At 36.0% G+C, this 20,314-nt stretch overlaps 4 protein-coding genes across 5 annotated transcripts; all 4 read right to left on the bottom strand.

Annotated features, from left to right (window-relative positions):
• On the bottom strand, positions 1,747–3,430 carry LOC104703730 (F-box protein At1g61340). The gene is made up of 4 exons (XM_010419803.2): positions 3,299–3,430; positions 2,903–3,197; positions 2,368–2,442; positions 1,747–2,273 (listed from the first exon to the last, which is right to left on the bottom strand). Exons 2-4 carry the CDS (start codon positions 3,185–3,187, stop codon positions 2,061–2,063), a joined length of 573 nt encoding a protein of 190 aa, XP_010418105.1. The 5' UTR covers positions 3,188–3,197; positions 3,299–3,430; the 3' UTR covers positions 1,747–2,060.
• Positions 6,934–8,847, bottom strand: LOC104703729 (FBD-associated F-box protein At1g61320-like). Its single transcript, XM_019227467.1, has 3 exons — positions 7,956–8,847; positions 7,428–7,544; positions 6,934–7,354 (listed from the first exon to the last, which is right to left on the bottom strand). Exons 1-3 carry the CDS (start codon positions 8,835–8,837, stop codon positions 7,169–7,171), a joined length of 1,185 nt encoding a protein of 394 aa, XP_019083012.1. The 5' UTR covers positions 8,838–8,847; the 3' UTR covers positions 6,934–7,168.
• Positions 10,004–11,288, bottom strand: LOC104703728 (syntaxin-124-like). The gene is made up of 2 exons (XM_010419802.1): positions 10,639–11,288; positions 10,004–10,540 (listed from the first exon to the last, which is right to left on the bottom strand). Exons 1-2 carry the CDS (start codon positions 11,115–11,117, stop codon positions 10,108–10,110), a joined length of 912 nt encoding a protein of 303 aa, XP_010418104.1. The 5' UTR covers positions 11,118–11,288; the 3' UTR covers positions 10,004–10,107.
• On the bottom strand, positions 11,822–15,252 carry LOC104703727 (probable disease resistance protein At1g61310). Of its 2 annotated transcripts, none has more exons than XM_010419801.2 (2): positions 12,468–15,252; positions 11,822–12,170 (listed from the first exon to the last, which is right to left on the bottom strand). In XM_010419801.2, the coding sequence occupies exons 1-2, from the start codon at positions 15,035–15,037 to the stop codon at positions 12,026–12,028; spliced, it is 2,715 nt and encodes a 904-aa protein (XP_010418103.1). In that variant the 5' UTR covers positions 15,038–15,252; the 3' UTR covers positions 11,822–12,025. The 2 variants fall into 2 exon arrangements, with proteins under 2 accessions (XP_010418103.1, XP_010418102.1); XM_010419800.2 differs by having other exon boundaries at positions 12,458–15,251.

The following is a 20,314-nucleotide window of genomic DNA, read 5'->3' as shown; positions in this document are numbered from 1 at the left end:
TAGAAGAGATAACTGTAACTGTTACACAAACTTCTTATGGATTTTATACCCGGATCGAATCATTGTTCCCAATATCACCGAAAAAACTAAAATAGTTCAAGATTATATGCGTCAGAAAAAGGAGATAGTAATTATTTATAAACTCGTGAACCAAAAGTGATTAGAACTTGAGATCGCTTGACGAAGACATGTTGTGTAATTTAGTGGCACGACATAAAAAGGTCCACATGGGAGTCATCTTTGGTCCAAGCTAGGCTAATAGGGCTTGATAACAACCAAAGGAGAAGCGTTGTCTTAAGCTTCAACACATATAAACTTCAACTAAACTTATTTGTATTGGTCTATTTATGCATTCTGATCCACTTTTTAATATTAAAACAATTGATTTGGTAAATAGACTGACTGAATGAGTTGAAGATGATGCAATGTTGTTTATATGAAAACAAAATTTTGTTATAAATCAATAATAAAGATGTTTAAACCAAGGTTAGTTAATAGTGAATGGATGATCTCAATCTCATCTTAGTTAGGGTTGGTATTCCTAAGACTTTGAAACAATTTTGTGAATGAGAAAAATAAATCTTATGGTAAGAATACCTAATAGACAGTAAGTTTGATTTTTTTTTTAAAGCCAAAAATATAGATGAACAAAAATTATTACGTGATAGAGCTAAGTTGTAAACTATACTAGTTTGATAAACATTTTTGTCAAATTTTGTGATAACATCTGGTTATAGAGTCCTTTTAGTAGCTAGCTAAAAATATCTTTTGACATGTGGTTTTGCTCCTACGAAGGACAAACATTTTATTTATTTATTTGGTACTATCTTGCTACATTGAACATACACTATAATGAATATAGTTTTAGTTGGATAAGACATAATGGTTTACAATCACACATATAGGTTAGTATAACATCTAAACTTAATTTTGACATAGTTATATAGTCATATATAGATTTAGGTTGCAAATTTTAGATTGCATGAATCATACAAAAAAAAAACAAAATTTTATTTATATAGCTGTCAAATGGTGTGTCCACAGACCATTGGGTTTGTCCACAGGGACAATTTTGTATGATAATAATTTTGACATTATTAAATAGTTATACTTAATTTTGTATGACTCATACAATCTAAAATTTTGCAACTTAATTATGTACCAAAGTTATAAGTGTTGCTTAACCTATTAGGCAATAACCACTAAACTTAAGCAATTTATACATGTTAAATCTATTATATAAATCCCGACTTTAACATATGTTTTATGTTAGCGAAAAGAGAAAATTAACTCTAAATATCCATAGTCTAAGATCACACCAGAAATACTCTCTTTAAGCACATGGTTGTAGCACCGCTACAATATATATGTTCTTATTATGTGTGAAATTTTAACCCAATTTGTCTTGGGTTTTAGTTATGGTTTTAATGCGATACAGGCTAGTCAACACATACAAATTTGAAAATTGACGAGTTCCTCCTTGAATTGGAGGGTACATCTCGTGCAACATCTAACAAAAATAAATCAAATTACAGGTTACGAGACCCCCTAGTTACATTACTGTATTTGTTATCAAAGGAAAACAAAAAAAGAATATAAAGCAGGGCTTCGGCCCAATACATCCAAGCCCATTTGTGCCCAAATGGTGTGATTCTTCTGCCTCTTAGAATGATGACATTTGCTGGTTTTAGGGGTGTAATGTAATCAATCAATAAACACTTTGAAATGTAACCAAGAGACAAAAAATATAAATGAAACAAATATTCTTTTCTTATTATAAATTCACTTTGTAAAGACCAAATAATAAACTCTATATTCACACTGCACAAACACATACAAAAAGATTTAGAACCCTCCTCCCAAAGAGTTTCTTGTGACCTTTCTAAACAAGCTAAGCCTTTCCAAAACCCTATCTTTCTTTTTGTATCTAACAACAATTTACAGAGACCTATCCAAACCAAAAGAACCAAAAAAAAAACATAACTTAAAACCCTCTTCTTCAATTAAGGATCTTGAAGAAACAAAGTTGATAGTATTCGCCTCAAACAAAGTTGTTTGACTCAGTTGAACAGAGCCACGGAAATTCCAGAATCGTCCTCGTTACGGTTAATCCGCGAAAGGCGGTACCTTTTCTGCAGTGGAGCTCCTGGAGCTTCAATCTCTTCATCATATTCTGCATCAAACGGTTTGTCCCAACCGAATGCACCATGGTGAAAAGACGAGGTTTTTCGAGGTGTACTATACGCGAAATGTAACTCCTTTGCGATTGATGTCTGTAAAACACAAATAATGAACTATCAGATTCAAACATCAACTAATAATAACAGACAATCAAAATCTACCAATGATGGCTATATTATAACTTACAGCTTCTTTGATTGTCTTGGAAACCTGAAACAATTGTTTCAAGTCTTCATGCTCAACCCCACAGATAATCCTCACCTGTAACAAAACAACCCATATGGTCTATCAATAAAAATGTCTTTCCGAATCTCTAAGAACAAACAAAAATGTCTCAACTTTGAGCTCAATCTGATTAAAAGACATGAAATCTCAACTGAATGAACAAACCCAGAAAACAGAAAAGGATAAAAATGAATTTACGATTTCAAATCTCAAAGTAAGAAAAGAAATGAAATTTGAGCTAAATCTGTTTAGTAATCCATAAAATTAACATTGAATCTCAACTAATTAACAGAACCCAGAAATCAAAAACGGATAAAAATGAGTTTACCCAAAAAAAAAACAAAAATAAGATTTTGAATCTAGAGAACAAAAATAAATGTTTCAACTTTTAGCTCAAATCTGATTTAAAATTCACAAATTAACAAGAAATCTCAACTAATGAACAAAACCCAGAAACCAGAAAGAGATTTAAAAAGAGTTAAGTGACGAAACGAACCAGAATATCTTGTGGAAGATCTTCAAGTTCTCGACTTTGACAACCTCCAACAGAAGAAGCTTTATCACAGAGCTTCTTAGACGAGCTTTTCCCAACAGGTGAGTTAAAAACCGAATCCCCAACAATCTCATCATCACCTGACGATATCAGAATCCTCTTTCTCCCAAATCCTCTCTTGTACTGTACGAACTCTAACCCTAACCCTAACCCTCCTCCGTCACCCACATCTCGACGGTGCTTCAAATTCGATTTCTGGGTTACGATTCTCTTCTTCCCCAATGCCATTTTCGTCGATCTGTATCACCAAAAAGCACCCCAAAAAAAAAATCAGATCTTTAGAAAAATTTCAGAGACTCTGTAAAAGAAACAGAGGATTTGATGAAGTAGGAGACAAACCTATAAGTTAATGAGATTATCCCCAAAAGATTTGTTTGAAGTATGTTTTGCGCGAAATGAACAAAAAGCTGAGAGAAAAATGAGTAATTTTTCTTTTTTGTTTTGGTTTTAAACTTATGACTAAAGAAGATGAACTTACTATACTTTCTCTCTACTTATAGTGGATTATAGTAGATAAATTATTAATTTTGATTTTTCTTTTTAAGTCAAGTTAATTATTTTTTTAATAAGAAAACGAGTAAAGTAGAAAACACTGGAAATTTCCTCACGGCTCAAAAAAAAATATCTTAAAATTTTTAAATTTTGTTATTCTCCCTCCCTGGTAAGCAAAAGACGGCTTAAAGGAAAAACAAAAAAAAAAACAAAAAAAAAAAAGAAACTAGCCGTTGGGGAAGGACACGTGGCGAACTCTGAGCCGGAGAAGGAACCAACGTGGGTGGTTCAAGGGATGACGTGGCGACAAGTTGTTCGTTTGACGGTTTGTACTGCCTTAGTCGTCGACGGTCTCACACGGTTTTGTTTTTCTTAGGATTCCCAAAAAGCATAAACAAGAAAAAAAATCTTTGGAGTCTCTGACACAAGAGACAACACAACTGTCTTTTAAGTTATCACCGACCAAAAGATTAGGATGAATAAGTTTTTTTGTTCTTTAATTATTATTGATTACTCTTCATGTTAATCTCAAAGGTCATTTTATTTATATATTTCTGGGGATCCTTTTATTTATGCAATTTAGTTATTGCATTATCAAGATCCAAAGATATGATTGCATTATTGTTATATTTTTCTATTGTTGTGTTCCAAAATCTTATTGAAAATATATGATATGCATGCCATTTGTTATGAATTTATCTAACATATTAATTAGTTATATGTACATCTCTTTTAGTATAAGAAGTTTTTACTATTTAAAAAAAAAAAAAAAAAAAAAAAAATNGAAAAATCTTAATTGGCAAATAACTGATTGGACAATTTAATGTCAATGCTTTATTTCTGCTAAAATAGTATACTATATATAGATTGTGTCTAGTTTGGGTATCAGGGTATGTATATATGCAATCTAGTTTGTTATGTTATTTTTTGAGTTAATCAAAGGTCCATATATATATAATATATATATAATATCAATATTAATATATTTACCTTATCCCTCAATCTTATTCAACAGGCAACAAGTATGCATGCCATTAGTTTAATTAAGGAATTTATTTTTGTATATAATTAGAATATCTTAATTTGAAAATTTTAAGAATTTGTCAAAATTATATTTTTGGTCAACTTTTTCTATTAAAATAATTGAAATCAACAAGTAAATATATAAACACTATACCATATTAAAATGATATAGAAATATACACATTTTGGCTATAAATTTTACTGAAGGTTAAATGAATCTTTAGTGTTATGTGTAACTTACTCTCGGATAATGAAAAAAAGTATAGCAGTATGAACCCTATGAACTATATACAAATAGCAATTGGTTATTTTGTGCTCCAAGTGTCCTCTTTAAGACGAACATGCATTTTTAAATTGGAATAGACTAAAAAACGATTTTGATTACCGAAAGAGATTATGGACCAAAGACATGGAACTCCTGCTGTCTAAAAGAAAAATAAGAAGAAGTTGTAATACTTTAACTAGTATCCCAAACTTGTTATTCTTGATCGTGTGTACTTGAATGACTAGACTTTCTCTATAAAAATTGAGACTCTTTTCCAAAAGACAAAGATGTAATCTGATTTTTCTTTGAATAAAAAGCTAATATATACTTTTCCGGTTTATAGAGCTCATGGATCAATATATACTCTTAACTATTGGATTTAATGATCGGTGTCTACAATGAAATGGATTTTTTTGTGGGCTTTAGTGGGCCTAAACGACATTATTGATCCATGAGCTCCCTATTGGGCAATCATTCTTCTTTCGTTGTCACAAATCAATGGATGGGGAGCTTTGTTCGTTCTTCATCTTCTCTGCTTTCTGTTGTGTTCTTCAATGGGCAAGCTGAGTGTTTGCCAGAAAATTTACTCGATGGTGGTGAGTTATTTTGATTTTGGTGGCTTGCCGGGTCATGAGAACGGCGAAGCGTTTAGGGATCGAGATTGGCCCGCCCTCGGCTCGGCTCGGCTCAGCCACCTTAGTGGTGCGGCTATCAAGGAGGCAGAAGGTGTCGATTTCTGAATCAAACGGTCAGATTTTTTCTTTAGCTTGACGAGATTTTCTTATTGCTCGATTCAACAAACCTAACAATGAGATTCTTGACCACTACAACAACACGTATGTTAGTATGTATGATTTTGTCTTGTGTCAACATGTTTTGTTGTTCTATCATCTCAGTCAGTTCTTACAATTTCTTACTGACGTACATGTATATAAAAGGAAGCCCAGGTCAAGGATTGTTCTACTCTCTGTTAATAATGAGACCTGTGTTAATGCTTTTGTGGATGTTGTACAGTACAAGTTGTACTGATACAAGACGTTCGATTAGTGGCTTCTGTGTTTACATTGGTAATTCTCTAATCTCTTGGAAATCCAAGAAACAACAGGTTGCAAGTCACAGTATTACTGAATCAGAGTATAGAAGCATGGCTCAAGTAACAAGAAAGGTACTAAGCACATTGAAATTGATTGTGTTGATAATAAAATCAGCTTTCTATATTGCAACCAAACCGGTTTTTCACGAGAGGACGAAGCACATTGAGATTGATTGTCACACAGTACGTGATCCGATCAAGCTAGGAAACTTGAAGGCCTTACACATTGCATCAGAGAATCGGTTGGCTGACATTTTGACTAAGCCATTACATCCTCCATCGTTTTACTCTTTGCTTAGTTGGATGTATTAAGTATATTACACTCTTATACTTTGTTGTATATACATGTTAATGTATCTAAGATTATAATTAGCTTAGAGTATACTTGCATATATCTCAATGTCCCTTGGCCTAAGTTTCTCCCATGTTTTGTAAGAGGAGTATCCCCTTGTAAGATTTTCCATCAATAACCCAACTCAAAAGATACCGCATCCTGCTGAATTTGTGTCGGAATTTGAATAGTGGACAAAAGAACTTGGAGGGGGAGAGCTTGTCCTGACTTAGGGGAGGCAATGATCTAGCTCACGCCAAAAGCTGGCCTTTGCACCATTCCTTAGTCCTTACTTTGTATTTGATGAAGACTTGCATAATGTCTCAGCTTTCAGCAAACACTTTCAAAGCCAAGAGTCCCTAAGAGTATTGCACCTGATACATATGTTTATATAGAGAACAGCTGTATTGCTCTCACAGTAATCGTATCGATCCAGTTTCAAAGATACATAAATGAGATAATCTATAAAATATTATTATGCCAATGTATTCTTAATCAGGCAGAGTGAGAGCAAACGTCAGCAACTTTTTTTTTTAACTTCATTAAATCGGAAGTGTAAAGCTTTAATAATAGATTGATCAACTGTTTTTCCGACATTTCATATATGATGGATATGGCCACTTTTTAGTGCATGAGTATAAAAATATGTTAGCATATTAGTCTAAAAGCAACAATACCAATAATTAATCCCAAATAAATTCAAATCTTAAATAAAAGAAAGAGCAGCAACAATTCATATAGAAGAGAAACAATAGAGAAACAAAGCCAGTTCAAATCAGAGAGAAGATCAGAAGAAAAGAAAAACAAATTGTATCTGAGAGCTGTGATGTTTCAAACACATCAAAAGAGCTACGATAGTTTGGCATAGTTGTTCCAGAACAACCTGAGTTCAAACTTCAGTAACTTTGATCCCAGGAAATATGCTATTAATAAAATTGAGTCTTGCATAATCTGGTTCGCAAGCATTGATCTTCTCTTTTTTAGATATCACCAACTTGAACTTCACTAGAGATGGTGCGTTTTTGGCAAAGAACTCCTGATATCAAGCTCATGCGGGTAGCCTTTATATCCGAAAATCTTAACTTTCTTGAGAAACCCCGAAAGGTACTTGTTGTTCCAGTTATTCTCAATTTCATCCTTATGATCAGTCTCCCAGAAAGGCAAATGAGTTGCGAAGGTGAAATTGTGAATCTGCATATATTAAACACAGCTCATTGGTGGGGGTGAGAGATATATATAGAGAGAGAGAGAAAGTGAGACGTACATCGATCACAACTCCTTCGAGTCTAGGGCATTCTTTGAGGAATTCAGCGATGTCGAAAAGAGTGCAAAACGTAGGATTTTCGAATTTTCCTCCTTCTGCGTGTTTATGGGTGAGAGCCTACATATAATATGTGAAAACACCATCAAAACTCGCTCTAAACAAAAAAACAAAAATAATAATTATGAACAAAAGAAAATGGGGACAATCAGAGGTGGCAAAAAATATTTGAAAATTGTATTGTCATCTAGTATATATGATGAACATTCTCTATCGATCATCCAAAGAGATATACAAATTATACTATAAACTCCAACCACTTTAAGAGTTATGCATGTAACAAAAAAAAAAGTATCTAAAGATTTAGTGAATATTTATGACTCATTTTAAGTATTTCTTATGTAGTGAAGGAAATCTCATTATACAAAAACAATATATCAAAAACTAATTATGAATCTAATAAATGTGCGAATATAAAAAACTTGAAAGGAAAAAGATATACGTATTAGATTGAGAAAGAATATAATTTACCTCAAGAAAGATTGTTGTTGTTGCGAGGACAGAAACGTTTGTAAAGAAACTCATGTTATGAACCACCAAGTCACTTGAATCGTAATAACTCGGACTAAAGTTCCGATTGTAATGGAGGTTTGTGTCTCTAAGTGCGTATGTTCTCACAAAGTTAAATGGAATGACATATCCATTGTATTTGTAGATTTCTAAAGAGGGTGCATCCAAATGGATGTTCCAAAGCCCTCGCATAGAAGACAAAACAAGCGACTTGAATTTCTTGTGATTCTGAGCCTGGATGTTCAACATACCATCCATCCGGCATTCGGTTAGTTCCAGCGACTCGAGGTGGAAGCAGTTGCTGAAAATTGCAACTATCGTCTCTTTCTTCAACTCACTCCGCATAAGTGAGAGCATCCTCAAGAGCTTTAAACCTTTTGGAGAATTGTCTAGTATCTCAAATTTATATGAGCGCAGCTTCAAATCTTGTAGATTCTCCAAGTCAGAGAAATTGATCGGGATCTCCATAACTTTTTTGGATTTGGAGAAATCTAGGACGATATCTTTGATATTTTTACCAAGACATGTATTGATCCACGAGATGACTTTATCTTCTACACCAAGATGATTGATAACCAAAACGAATCTTTCAATCTTCGATCCTTTGTATTGATTGAATACTTTTTCGATGATGCTCACAACCTCTGACTGTCTACGTCTTCTAGAATATATTCCACTGAAATCGAGGTTACGAGATTGTATAGCTGTATTCATAAATTGTTTGGACAGAGTACGATTTCGTAAAAGAGATTGCACTGGAAGATACATGGAGATGAGGTGCTCCACCAGATCGTCAGGAATTGACTGAGTAAGTTTCGTGATCTTATTTGAGGATCCTTCCATTTCTCTTATCTTAGAAGTAGAAGCTATGGATTTTAGATTTCACTAGTAATAAGATATGATATATATAGATTATATTATGGGAAAGAAATATTGATTATCATTTGCTTTTGTTTTAGTCAATTCTAGATTTCTTTACTTTTGTCATTTAAGAAATATAATAATTATCATATTATAAATTTGACTTTTACAAAAAAGACTTGTTTATTTTTAGAAGAAACTTAACAATATATTTATTTCTATATATTAATTAATTAATGTTTACAAAAAACTTTAGAGCTATTTCTTGCCAATAAAATTAATATTTTGTATAGAAATTGTCTGCATGTTAGCTGTATAAAACTTTTTCCATATTTTGTTAGTTTTATTACTAACTTGATTCCAATATGTGTCAAAGGAAATTATGATTTTGACAGATAATAATTTGTTACTTTGTATTTTGAGCTAATTAATTAGAAATTTGACTTTTTATAAAAAAAGACTGGATTATCTTTGGAAGAAAGTTAACAGATATATTTTAGAGCTATTTCTTACCAATAAAATTAATATTGTTCTATAAAAATTGTCTACATTTAGCTATATAAAATGTTTTCCATATATTAAAGGTTTTATTACTAAGTTGATTCACATATGTGTCAACAAAGAAATTATGATTTTGATAGATTATAAATTTGACTTTTGAAAAAAAAGACTGGTTTATATTTAGAAGATACTTAACAATTCGCCTACTTATGATAATTAATATATACAGAAATATTTTAGAGCTATTTCTTACCAATAATGATAATATTTTCTATAGAAATTGTTTGCATGTTAGCTATATAAAAGTTTTTCCATATATTGTAGGTTTTATTACTTACTTAATTTCAATATGTGTCAAAAAAAAAATTATGATTTTGATAGATCTGTAATTACTTTAGTCATTTGAACTAATAAATTATATAAATTTGACATTCAATTTCCTCTAATGACATTATTTAGAAAATAGCATAAAACTTCTATGCAAAGTTAAATTTGTCTTCGTGGATTTGATAAGCATTTATTCCAAGTTTACTACGAAATTCAAAACCCTTCTAATCGCTTCAAATACACAAATCACTACAAAATTTGCTTATTTTCAAATAATACTTATGAAGATTTATTTCTTCTTTTTTTTGTTCAGATAAATGAAGATTTTAGAATAAATAGCCCGCTTTTAAAAAGGTACAAAAATCTAAAACTACCATTGAAATTAAGATGAGACATAATTATAGACAAGATTCTATCCAAAAAATCACTTCAGCATGAGCATAATATGAGGTAAGAGTGGTATGAGAAGCAAAGCGAAAACGACGATGAAGAGAATAATGGCATAACAAGTCCATTTCCTCGAGCTCTTTTGGTACTCTCTTGCATCTTGAAGCTGGTCTGTCCCTCTTCTAACAAACGAGCTCGCCTTCGACACGTGGCTTTCAATGTCATTTAGTTGCTGACCTTGTGCTTCAACCAGAGCCGCCATGTCTAAGAACACTTGGTGAAGCTCTATAAGATTCTTCTCTATCTCTTTCACCTCATCATGTCTCTCTTGAATCTCTGATATGGTGTCTAATATTTGGCCTCTCCCTTGTTCTTGTATCGCTTTCTGGAGAAAGTTCTCGCTTTCACCGCTCGAAATCAAGTTCTCAATCGTTTGCTCGTCTGCCTTTTCTCTGGTTATTGTGAAATATCTGCAACAATTCCAATGTTTTGGTACGTCAACACATATATCAAACTTCTATTTTAAGTACATGAAGCTAGGGGTTAAATGAAGAAAGATCATATGCACCTGCGTTCTACGGTTTCTTTATACTCAGCGTTCATCCGTGCGCGCAGACCTTGAAAACTATCCATCAAGTCCTTAAGTTTTTTCCCTAGTCCACTAACAACAGACGTCCTGGTCCTATCGGTGGAAGAGCCAGGGCCACAACCAGGGACATTACGGCTATTAGCATTTGGCTTTTCAAGCGCCTCGAGCTTTTGTTTGATGATCTTGACTCTCTTGAGGACCTGAGCGACATCTCCATCCATCTTTGCTCGGAGTTCCTTCACCTTATTGGCATTGTGTACCGTTTTGCACTCTTCGTTCGAATCTTGAAGCCTCTTGTAAAGAGTCTCTATGCCTTTCATGTCATCTTTGACATTTTCAACATCCTCGAAGAACTTATCGAGGTTCATCGTCTCTTTACCTGCCTCGATATCGTCCATTTGGGCCTGTTGCTTCAGGTCCGTGTACTTCTTGAACGAACTAGAGAATAAATCATTCATTTCTTTCTATTTGCTTTAAGAAAATTCACCAAAGTTTATGCAATACAAGAAACAAGTTCTATTTGAAATATTATTTTGGGTTCAAGGGACAATGATCTTGATGAAGATCATCATCATCCTTTGCCTGTGTACGAGGAAGAATTTGGGGAAGATTTGTTTTCCTATTTTGGAAGAGGTTCGCAACTAGTTTTGTTAGAAATGGTTTGTTTTGTTTTATTTGGAGAAGAGACACACGACCAGTTTTGGGAACTATCCAAAAATAGCCAATAACAAAACTTCCTGTTAAACCAAATTAGCCCGATTAAAAAATTCCATAAGCTCTCTTCTTTTGGATGAGTCTCACAAACGAGCTATCATCCCTATTTATAGAAGCAAAGCACTCTATTTAGTATATTCAGAGACTAGGTATGGTTTAGGGGATTTGAGTATTTGACATAAGAGAATCTTCATGATTTTGCAAAATAAAATCGTTTTGGATCCAATTGAACAACACAGACACATTGCAGAAATGTTTAAAATAGGAAAATGTAAAACGTACGTATATCCAAAGTGAACAACACAGCACACTCGAGAAAGATCTGAATGCAGATCAAAGGAAATTATACAATCAAAATGAACCACACATAAGATGATAAGAATCTCAATCCATGAATGGATTGAGATACTCTGATTTAGACCTAAACGAACAGCTGCTAAAGAAGAAGAAAAAAAATACTCTGATTGAGGGAGCCACTTGGATTTAGATAAAGACTTAACAAAAATAACCATCGCCAAACCAAATGAATAAACACAAACAAGCTGCAAGATGAAATAGAAATGCAAAAGATACAAGCTTGGCATTTTGATCTAAATAAATCAAAACCCAAACGTAAAATCCAATAAGAAATACAATAAGACAATGAATAACATTAAATCCAAATGAACAGCACACAAACACACACACTAGAGGAAGAAGAAAGAGACAGCAATAGTAAGACGAAGCGATGATTCTGATTTTCGCAGTGAAGAATCCCAATCTTGAGTAATGGATCTTTAGACAATGAACCGATTTGGCTAAAAGAAGAAGAAAAAAATGAAAGAATAATGTGTTAGTAACACTTTTTTTGTGGAAAGCATTGAAATTGAGAGGCACAACAAATTCTCTCTATTATGCGATCCAATTTTACATAAATCAAATTTTTGCAGATGATGAGGATCATAGATCTCTCTCTCGTGTAAGAAATAAAAAATAACTCAGTTTAATTAAAATAAATGATTACCCGCTCAAATGAACAAAACTTCACTAGTAAGAAGAAAGTTATAACTCAAGCATAAGAGAATGGAGAGTAATAATTAAATACCCGATTTAACGAAGGCAAGAATCGATTTTTGGTATCTTCGTCCTCCCACTCAAGCTCAGTTTCCTCCATTTTAATGTTAAATTCATCAACTTGTGGGACACTTGTAGCATTTAAGGGAAACTTTCTGAGCTTTGGACACTTCCATACAAATATGCGCCTCAAAAATGGAAAGGGGAGAGGACTCCGGTAGATACTCTCCAGCTTCGACAAATTATCCAAACCTAATAATTCTAGTTTCAGAAGTGGGGCAATACCTGTAAGATCGGTTGCTTTCTCTTTGTTTATTATTTCTTCCACTGCTACGGAATCTGAAATACATAGCGAGCAAAGATTTGGAGCAACCAATATCCAAGTGAGATCCTTCATGCTATGGCACTCACTTATTATCATTGTTGAGAGGTTGGTAAAGCATGGAATTGTCGGATTATTAATATCCGAGACATGGCTACTTTTCAGGTATAGCACACGAAGATTCTCAATACTCTCCAGGGATGATAAATCGAGTGGCTTTTCTTGAAAATCGATAATCTCCAGATATGTTATGCAGTTTGCCAACCTTTGATCCCCTAATAATATTTTCTCCAAACTTAACTCAGCCGACACCGTTATCATTAGCTCTTGTAGTTTCTCCAAGAGCTGCAGCTCTTTTAATAAACTAACATCTCCATGAACATTAGATCCAAACAGACTCAACACTCTTAAACTCACCAACCTTGATATCCCACTGATACTACAAAGTTTCCTTATAGCATGTAAAAGCAGGTGAGTTAGCTTTTTCAACTCTTGGAGACCAACCGGCAGTTTTTCTATACTTGTATAAGACAAGTCAAGATACTGCAAGGAGACCAGCTCTGATATCTGCTCTGGAAGTTCACTCAAGTTGGAATTCTTCGACAAATCCAAAACAACTAGCTTTTTCATAGACTGAAGGAATTCACCGGAGAGATTCTTCAATTGATTCTCTTGAAGGAACAGAGTTGTAAGTTCAGTACACTTGGAACTGCTGCATGTTATCTCTTTAATATGATTCTTCATTAATGACATCCTTCTCACAGCTCCCCAATCCTTGACTTCTGGTATTTCAACTAATCCGACGTTTGCATGGACAACAAAATTCTCTTTCTGTTTCCCAAAATCGGATGCAATCCACAGAGCCATTTCACGAACCACGTCATGCATCACAACCAATTCTGTGCCAATCTCTGCGAGCAAATTTGCACGGATAAGGGTACGAAGCATTGCATAACCCTTATTATACACTTCTTTTATAACTTGGTATTCCCCCAGGAATCCCTCGCATATCCATAAGTGTATCAAGTCATCAACATCTATCAATTCATCTTCTGGAAACAGAGCACAATACAAGAAACAAGACTGGATTTGTTCATCCCCCAAGCTATCATAGCTGAACTTCAGAATTGAAAGAATTTTATTTTCCATGTCAGAAGAAAACTCTGCAGCGGATCTTGTCAAAACATCCATTGCATGCTCCCATTCTCGTACTGTAGTTTTAGATGACATTGCCTTACCAATTACCTTAAGCGCTAGTGGCAGACCACGACACTTATCAGCAACCCTTCTTGCTAGCTTGACAATGCCTGGATCTCTACTTAATGTATTGTCTCCGACTTTGCTTTTAAACAATTCCCATGCTTCATCTCGTTCCAAACATTTGATTTCCATTGCGTCATGATCCCCCATCCGCCCACATACTTCTTGAGAACGAGTGGTGAATGCTACTTTGCATCCATTTTCTCTGGTTGGAAACGGAATTCCAATGGCTTCTAAATCCACTTCCTCCCATATATCATCTAGCATCAAAACAAAACTCTTCTTATTTAAATATTTGTATATATCAGCGGCCTTATCACTTTCATTTTTGTTCTCGTCGCAATAAAGGTGTAGTTTTGCTGCAATCTCTTCTTGAAGCTTTGAAATCGTTGCGCCTTGAGATACCACGATCCAGATCACTACGTCGAACGTACCAGATATTTCAGTGAACTTATTGTGGATTTTCTTGAAAAGGGTAGTTTTCCCAACACCACCCATACCGTGCAGGCCCATGATTCCGACTCTATCTTCCTTTAGGCGATTCCACGCCTTCTCGAGCATTTCTTCCTGACCAACCGTAGGCTGAGTAGGCATCTCCACTATTTCAGATGATGGGTCAGTAAACTCTCCAAAATGACCCTCCGATTTGAGTTTCTTAACCTCTTCCAACAACAAGGATACGCTTTTCCCATAATTGTAGCTTGAACGTACATCTTTTGACAACAAATCACAGAGACACAAATTTTGAAGCTCAGTGGGACTAATACGAAGCAGATCTTTAAACTCTGTATCGGTTTTCTCGACACGTCCAAGCCATAACTTGACAGATTCACGCATTTGTCGAAGTTGTCTCTCCTCTGTCGCAACCTTGTTCTGCACGTCATCTTCAATTGCTTTGAGATCTTCCATTTCCCTCTCCAGATTCTTGAGATTATCCCTTAGGTTTCGAATATAACCTTCACCGCATAAGTAGCTAAAGATACGTATCAGATCATCACCAGAAACTCCTATAGACAAACAACTCCCCATGTTGAAAGAAAGAGAGAAAAAGATTCAGTAAGCAAACAACAAAAGCTAAAGCTGAAACTGAAGAAATGTTTTAGGTGAAAGTATTGAAGATAACATCTTGCTTCAATACGGGTGGTTGGAGATTATCAAAGAAAGACACAAGATAGAAAGATTTCAGGCCACTCGGTTTCCATGTGGACGACTTCGATTATTTTTTTTTTTATGGTCAGCTATAGAGTCCATACAAATTAGTTTCTGGCAATTATATTGACATCTCATGACTTTTCAAAGTGACGACTCGCTTTCGTTTTAGAGTAAAAATTTGAATCATTCTTTCTGAACACACAGCAGAGTGATATGATAGAACCAGTAATTAAGCCCTTTTGTCACTCTGATACCATCAAGTCTTGTAAGTACAAAAAAACATTGAAATTAAAACATAATATATTAGAATATAAACTGAACAGAATCAATAATTCGCTATGTGATTCATGAGCTCATGGCCAACAATTATATACAGTCTTCTAGTTTGGAGGATACGTACACAATCAATCCATATTAACTACAGAAGATACATAAATATATGCAGAGAGATACGCAGAAGCGTATAAGGAAGATGGAGATGATTGGAGAGAGATTGACGGAGACTTGATGACGATGAAGCATACGTACGGTGGGCTGCCGTGAAGTCCAGTGGGCTTAATATCGCAATACCCTCCCTCAAACTGGAGCATGGAGATTTAAAATGCCCAGTTTGACACGAAAATCTTCAAATGATTGTTCACCAAGTGGTTTTGTAAAGATGTCGGCTAACTGAGCACTACTATCAACATGAACTGGTGCAAGAATACCTTTCTGTATTTTTTCGCGGATAAAGTGACAATCATTCTCGATGTGCTTCGTACGTTCATGGAAGACCGGGTTTGTTGCAATGTAAATTGCAGATTGGCTATCACAAGAAAGACGCATTGGTTGATCATGATTGATGCCGAGATCATGAAGAACACGTTTCAGCCACAAAAGTTCTTTGGTGATGTATGCCATGGCCCGATATTCTGCCTCGGTGGATGACATACTCACTGTGTCCTGCTTTTTGGCTTTCCATGAGATAGGAGAATCGCCAACCTGAACAAAATACCCAGACACTGAACGTCTTGAGTTCCGACAACCTGACCAATCCGAATCACACCAGCCTGTGATCTGGAAATTCTTCTGTGCTCGTAAAAGAATACCTTGGCCAGCAGTCCCTTTCAAGTAGCATACAACCCGTAATGCTGCCTGCCAATGGTCCTCTCTTGGATTCTTCATAAATTGTGCCAGATGATGTACACAATAAGACAAATCGGGTCTTGTCGATCCCAAATAAATCAGTTTCCCAATCAGACGTCGATACGGTTCAGGATCCGGGAGCAAAGAAGAACTAGAGATAGACAAGTTGGTGTTTTGCTCTAACGGAAATGTGGCAGGTTTACAGCCCAACAAACCTGCTTCTTTGACAACCTCCAAAGCATATTTCCTCTGACTTAAGTAAAATCCCTTGGAACTTCTAGCGACCTCAATTCCCAAAAAATATTTCAGAGCACCAAGATCCTTCATCTTGAAACAAGAAGCCAAATATTCTTTGAAGATATGTAGAGCTTTATCTGAATTGCTAGAAATAATCATATCATCAACATAGATCAAAATATGTATCCGCACCCCACCTTTGTCAAATGTGAACAGTGAATAATCAGAGAGTGATTGTTGAAACCCGTAAGCACACAAAGCCGTTGTTAACTTTTCAAACCAACATCGAGGTGCTTGCTTCAGCCCATATAGAGACTTGCGCAATCTACAAACTTTCTTCTCATCATTTGTAAAATAACCAGGTGGTGGCTTCATGTAAACTTCTTCATTTAGATCCCCATGGAGAAATGCATTATGCACATCCATTTGATGCACAGGCCAATTGTTTCCTGCAGCAACTTCTAAGAACATACGCACAGTCTGCATTCTTGCAACAGGAGCAAACGTTTCCTTATAATCTAAACCTTCGATTTGTTTGTTGCCGAGAGCTACAAGACGTGCCTTATAACGCTCAACAGACCCATCCGAATTGTGCTTGATCTTGTAAACCCATTTTGATCCAATGGCTGTTTTTCCTGGTGGCAAATCCTCAATCGTCCATGTGTTGTTATCCTCAAGAGCTTCAATCTCTGAGCCCATAGCTGTTTTCCACACTTTAGTTCTAATAGCTTGAGTATAACCACGTGGTTCAACAGCCTCTGTGATAGCAACCAAATAAGCCCGATGCGTAGCAGAGAACCGAGTACAACCCACATAGTTCTCAATCGGATACAAAGATTTCTTGTTGCAAGTTCCCAACAATTGAGTTTGAGCTGTATTAGAAACATGATAATCTTTGAGAATTACCGGTTGTGTACGTGGTCGTGTTCCTCGTCGAAGCGGAATCACCGGAGCAGGTTCTTCAACCACAACAGCGGGTGTCGGAGATGATGGCGGAGTGACCACCGGAGTTGCATCCCGGCTAGGCGAATTTTGTGGTGTATCAGAAGACGTGGAGGAAGTATCTCTTGGTGAATTGGGAGCTTCAGGTGGTGAAGATGTCGGAGATGGAGTTTCCATCGAAGAAGAAGAAATTTCAGCTGGTGGGTTGCTAGGCACGTGGTTGGTCGCTAATGGGCGTGCAGAATTTATTTGGCCCATTAAGGGTGCAACCAAAGTAGGCCCAATTTCTTCATCTAAAAAATGGCTTGTAGAAATAGGAGCCCACAATCCTTCTTTGTCTTCCTCGACATCTTTTCCAGAGATGTTGTTAACTTCAGCGTTTGCAAACGGAAACACTTCTTCACAAAATATCACATCTCTCGACACAAAAAATTCCTCTTTCTCAAGATCATACAATCTCCAGGCCTTCTTCCCATATGGATACCCAACAAATATACATCTTCGTGTTCTTGAAGCAAATTTATCGCCTCTGTGTCCTTGATTATGAGCATAACAAAGACACCCAAAGACCTTTAAATGTTTATAATCAGGAGCTTTGCCGTAGAGCTTTTCATACGGTGTCAAACCGTTTAACACAGAACTCGCAGTTCGATTAATCAAATATCCAGCTGTTAGAATGCATTCTCCCCAAAATCGATTAGTAAATTCGATTGAAAACGCAACGCTCTAGCAACATTCAAAATATGTCGATGTTTTCTTTCAACTCGTCCGTTTTGTTGTGGTGTTCCCACACACGAAGTTTCATGAACAATTCCATTTGTTCAAAAATAACCACTCATACTCAAGAATTCTGTTCCATTGTCGCTTCTAACACGTTTCACTTGCTTTTGAAACTGTCTTTCTACTAGAGAAATCAAAATTTTTAGATTTGTTGCTGTTTCTGTCTTGTCGTTTTGAAGATAAATCCAGACGGTTCTTGAAAAATCATCTACAACTGTAAGAAAATATCTAGCACCAGAAGAAGACGGAGTTCTATATGGACCCCAAAGATCGACATGTATTAGCTCAATAACGGACAAAGTTTTATTATCGCTGGTCGGAAAACAAGCTCTTGTTTGTTTAGCGCGGAGACATACATCACACGCCTTATAGGAAATTTCAGAATCAACAGAAACAAAAATATTTGGAAGTGAACCAACTACTCTTGCAGATGGGTGACCCATCCTATTATGCCACAACTTATAGTCTTTTGCATCTCGAGTTGCCACCGATGCTACCAGCTCCATTCTGCAAAAGCAGAAAGTTCCACAATATCTCTTACCCGCACCAGTCATCGTCCTCGAAGCGCGGTCCTGGATAACAAGAAATTGATCAGCCAACTGCACTACACACTGATTCTCATCCATTAGCTGACCCACAGATATAAGATCAGATTGTAACTCTTCAACGTAAGACACTGATTTCAAAAGCAGATTAGACCCCAACACAACAGAACCTTCAGTAACTGACACTCTTTCTCTACCGTCTGCCAAAATTATCAAAACTGGTTCCATATTTCTCACGTTGGTGAGTAAATCAAATCTCCCTGTCAGATGGTGCAACGCACCTGTATCTAATATCCAGGAAGGAGAAGAAGACTTACCAGAGAGTTTCTCATTGCTAGTGCTTGCTCCCCCGTTTGTATTATTCAAGAGCTTAACAAGATTACGCCATTGACTGTCATTCAAACCGCTTACTCTGTCACGATCTTTGTCTGTGAGAACATAGTTAACATGTTCTTGACTTGGAATGTGAGGAACATGAACTGCATTGGCGTAGCTCATGTTTCTTCCATGTCCACCAGTTGCAGCACTACCACGTCCTCTTCCTTGCGTCGCTCTGTTTCTTGGACGCTCACCCCACCATTCTGGATACCCAATTACAGCGAAACAACTGTCGGGAGAGTGACCGCTGCGGTTACAGTGTTTACACACCGTCGTCACATCAGTTCGCACAAGTGGATTCACACGAGCCCTTTGTTGCACAGCAAATGCGGAGACTTCAGCTACATCTTCACCCTTCTTCACATTGTTCTTTAAATCCTCCTCTTGACGTACAACATTATAAACTTCTTCCATTGGTTGGATTAGTATCCTTGACACCAAACTCGATCGAACAGTTCTGAAAGAATCATCAAGTCCAAACAAGAACTCATGAACTTTGTCTTCTTCACGATCTTGCTCCTGCAACACCGTCAAATTGCACTCACATTTTCCACATTTGCAGAGACGCACCGGCCTATGATTGGCCATGCTATCCCAAATACGATTCAGCTTCCCATAATAGGCTTCAATAGCAGCCCCTCTCTGCTTGCAGCAAGCTAATTCTATCTTGAGCTGTTGAATCCTTGGTCCATTGGTCACAGAGAAACGCTTTTTCAGATGATCCCATAAATCTTTTGCCACATCCCGATGAGAAATGTTGGAACGCAAGGCTGGATCAATTGTCATTCTGATCCACGAGACCAACAAAGCTTGGATTGTCCACCAATCTTCTAGATCTGCAGATCCTTCTTCTGGTCGCTTGATAGAGCCATCAAGAAAACCAAATTTCTTTCTTGAACAGAGCGCTGTCTTCATACCACATGCCCATTCTTCGTAGTTCATCCCTTTCAGCAATGGATGTGAAATTACAGCGTCGGGATTGTCAGCCGCTGTCAGATCGTACGGAGAGATCGTACGGAGAGATCGTACGTCTCACCTCCACAGTCGTTGAGTTCGGGTTCGAGGTTTGGTTCTGGTTGTCGATCATGATCGATTAAGAAAATAAAGAAATTTCAGAGTTTGTTTGGTTTTTTTTTTTTTTTTTTTT

The sequence above is a fragment of the Camelina sativa genome, chromosome 7 (genome assembly GCF_000633955.1).
Source record: "Camelina sativa cultivar DH55 chromosome 7, Cs, whole genome shotgun sequence".
Classification (NCBI taxonomy): domain Eukaryota; kingdom Viridiplantae; phylum Streptophyta; class Magnoliopsida; order Brassicales; family Brassicaceae; genus Camelina; species Camelina sativa.
Note: the sequence above shows the minus strand (reverse complement) of the source record. Positions and strands in the feature narration are given on the sequence as shown.

Excerpts from the sequence above, each read along its gene's own strand:
- LOC104703730 (XM_010419803.2), bottom strand. The coding sequence starts at position 3,187 with ATGGCATTGGGGAAGAAGAGAATCGTAACCCAGAAATCGAATTTGAAG. Across the intron at positions 2,443-2,902 it reads ATCTTCCACAAGATATTCTG|GTGAGGATTATCTGTGGGGT; the intron begins GTTCGTTTCGTC and ends GTTTTGTTACAG. Across the intron at positions 2,274-2,367 it reads CCAAGACAATCAAAGAAGCT|ACATCAATCGCAAAGGAGTT; the intron begins GTAAGTTATAAT and ends TGTGTTTTACAG.
- LOC104703729 (XM_019227467.1), bottom strand. The coding sequence starts at position 8,837 with ATGGAAGGATCCTCAAATAAGATCACGAAACTTACTCAGTCAATTCCT. Across the intron at positions 7,545-7,955 it reads CAACAACAATCTTTCTTGAG|GCTCTCACCCATAAACACGC; the intron begins GTAAATTATATT and ends TATTATATGTAG. Across the intron at positions 7,355-7,427 it reads TCGAAGGAGTTGTGATCGAT|ATTCACAATTTCACCTTCGC; the intron begins GTACGTCTCACT and ends TAATATATGCAG.
- LOC104703728 (XM_010419802.1), bottom strand. The coding sequence starts at position 11,117 with ATGAATGATTTATTCTCTAGTTCGTTCAAGAAGTACACGGACCTGAAG. Across the intron at positions 10,541-10,638 it reads AAAGAAACCGTAGAACGCAG|ATATTTCACAATAACCAGAG; the intron begins GTGCATATGATC and ends GAATTGTTGCAG.
- LOC104703727 (XM_010419801.2), bottom strand. The coding sequence starts at position 15,037 with ATGGGGAGTTGTTTGTCTATAGGAGTTTCTGGTGATGATCTGATACGT. Across the intron at positions 12,171-12,467 it reads AAAAATCGATTCTTGCCTTC|CCAAATCGGTTCATTGTCTA; the intron begins GTTAAATCGGGT and ends TTCTTCTTTTAG.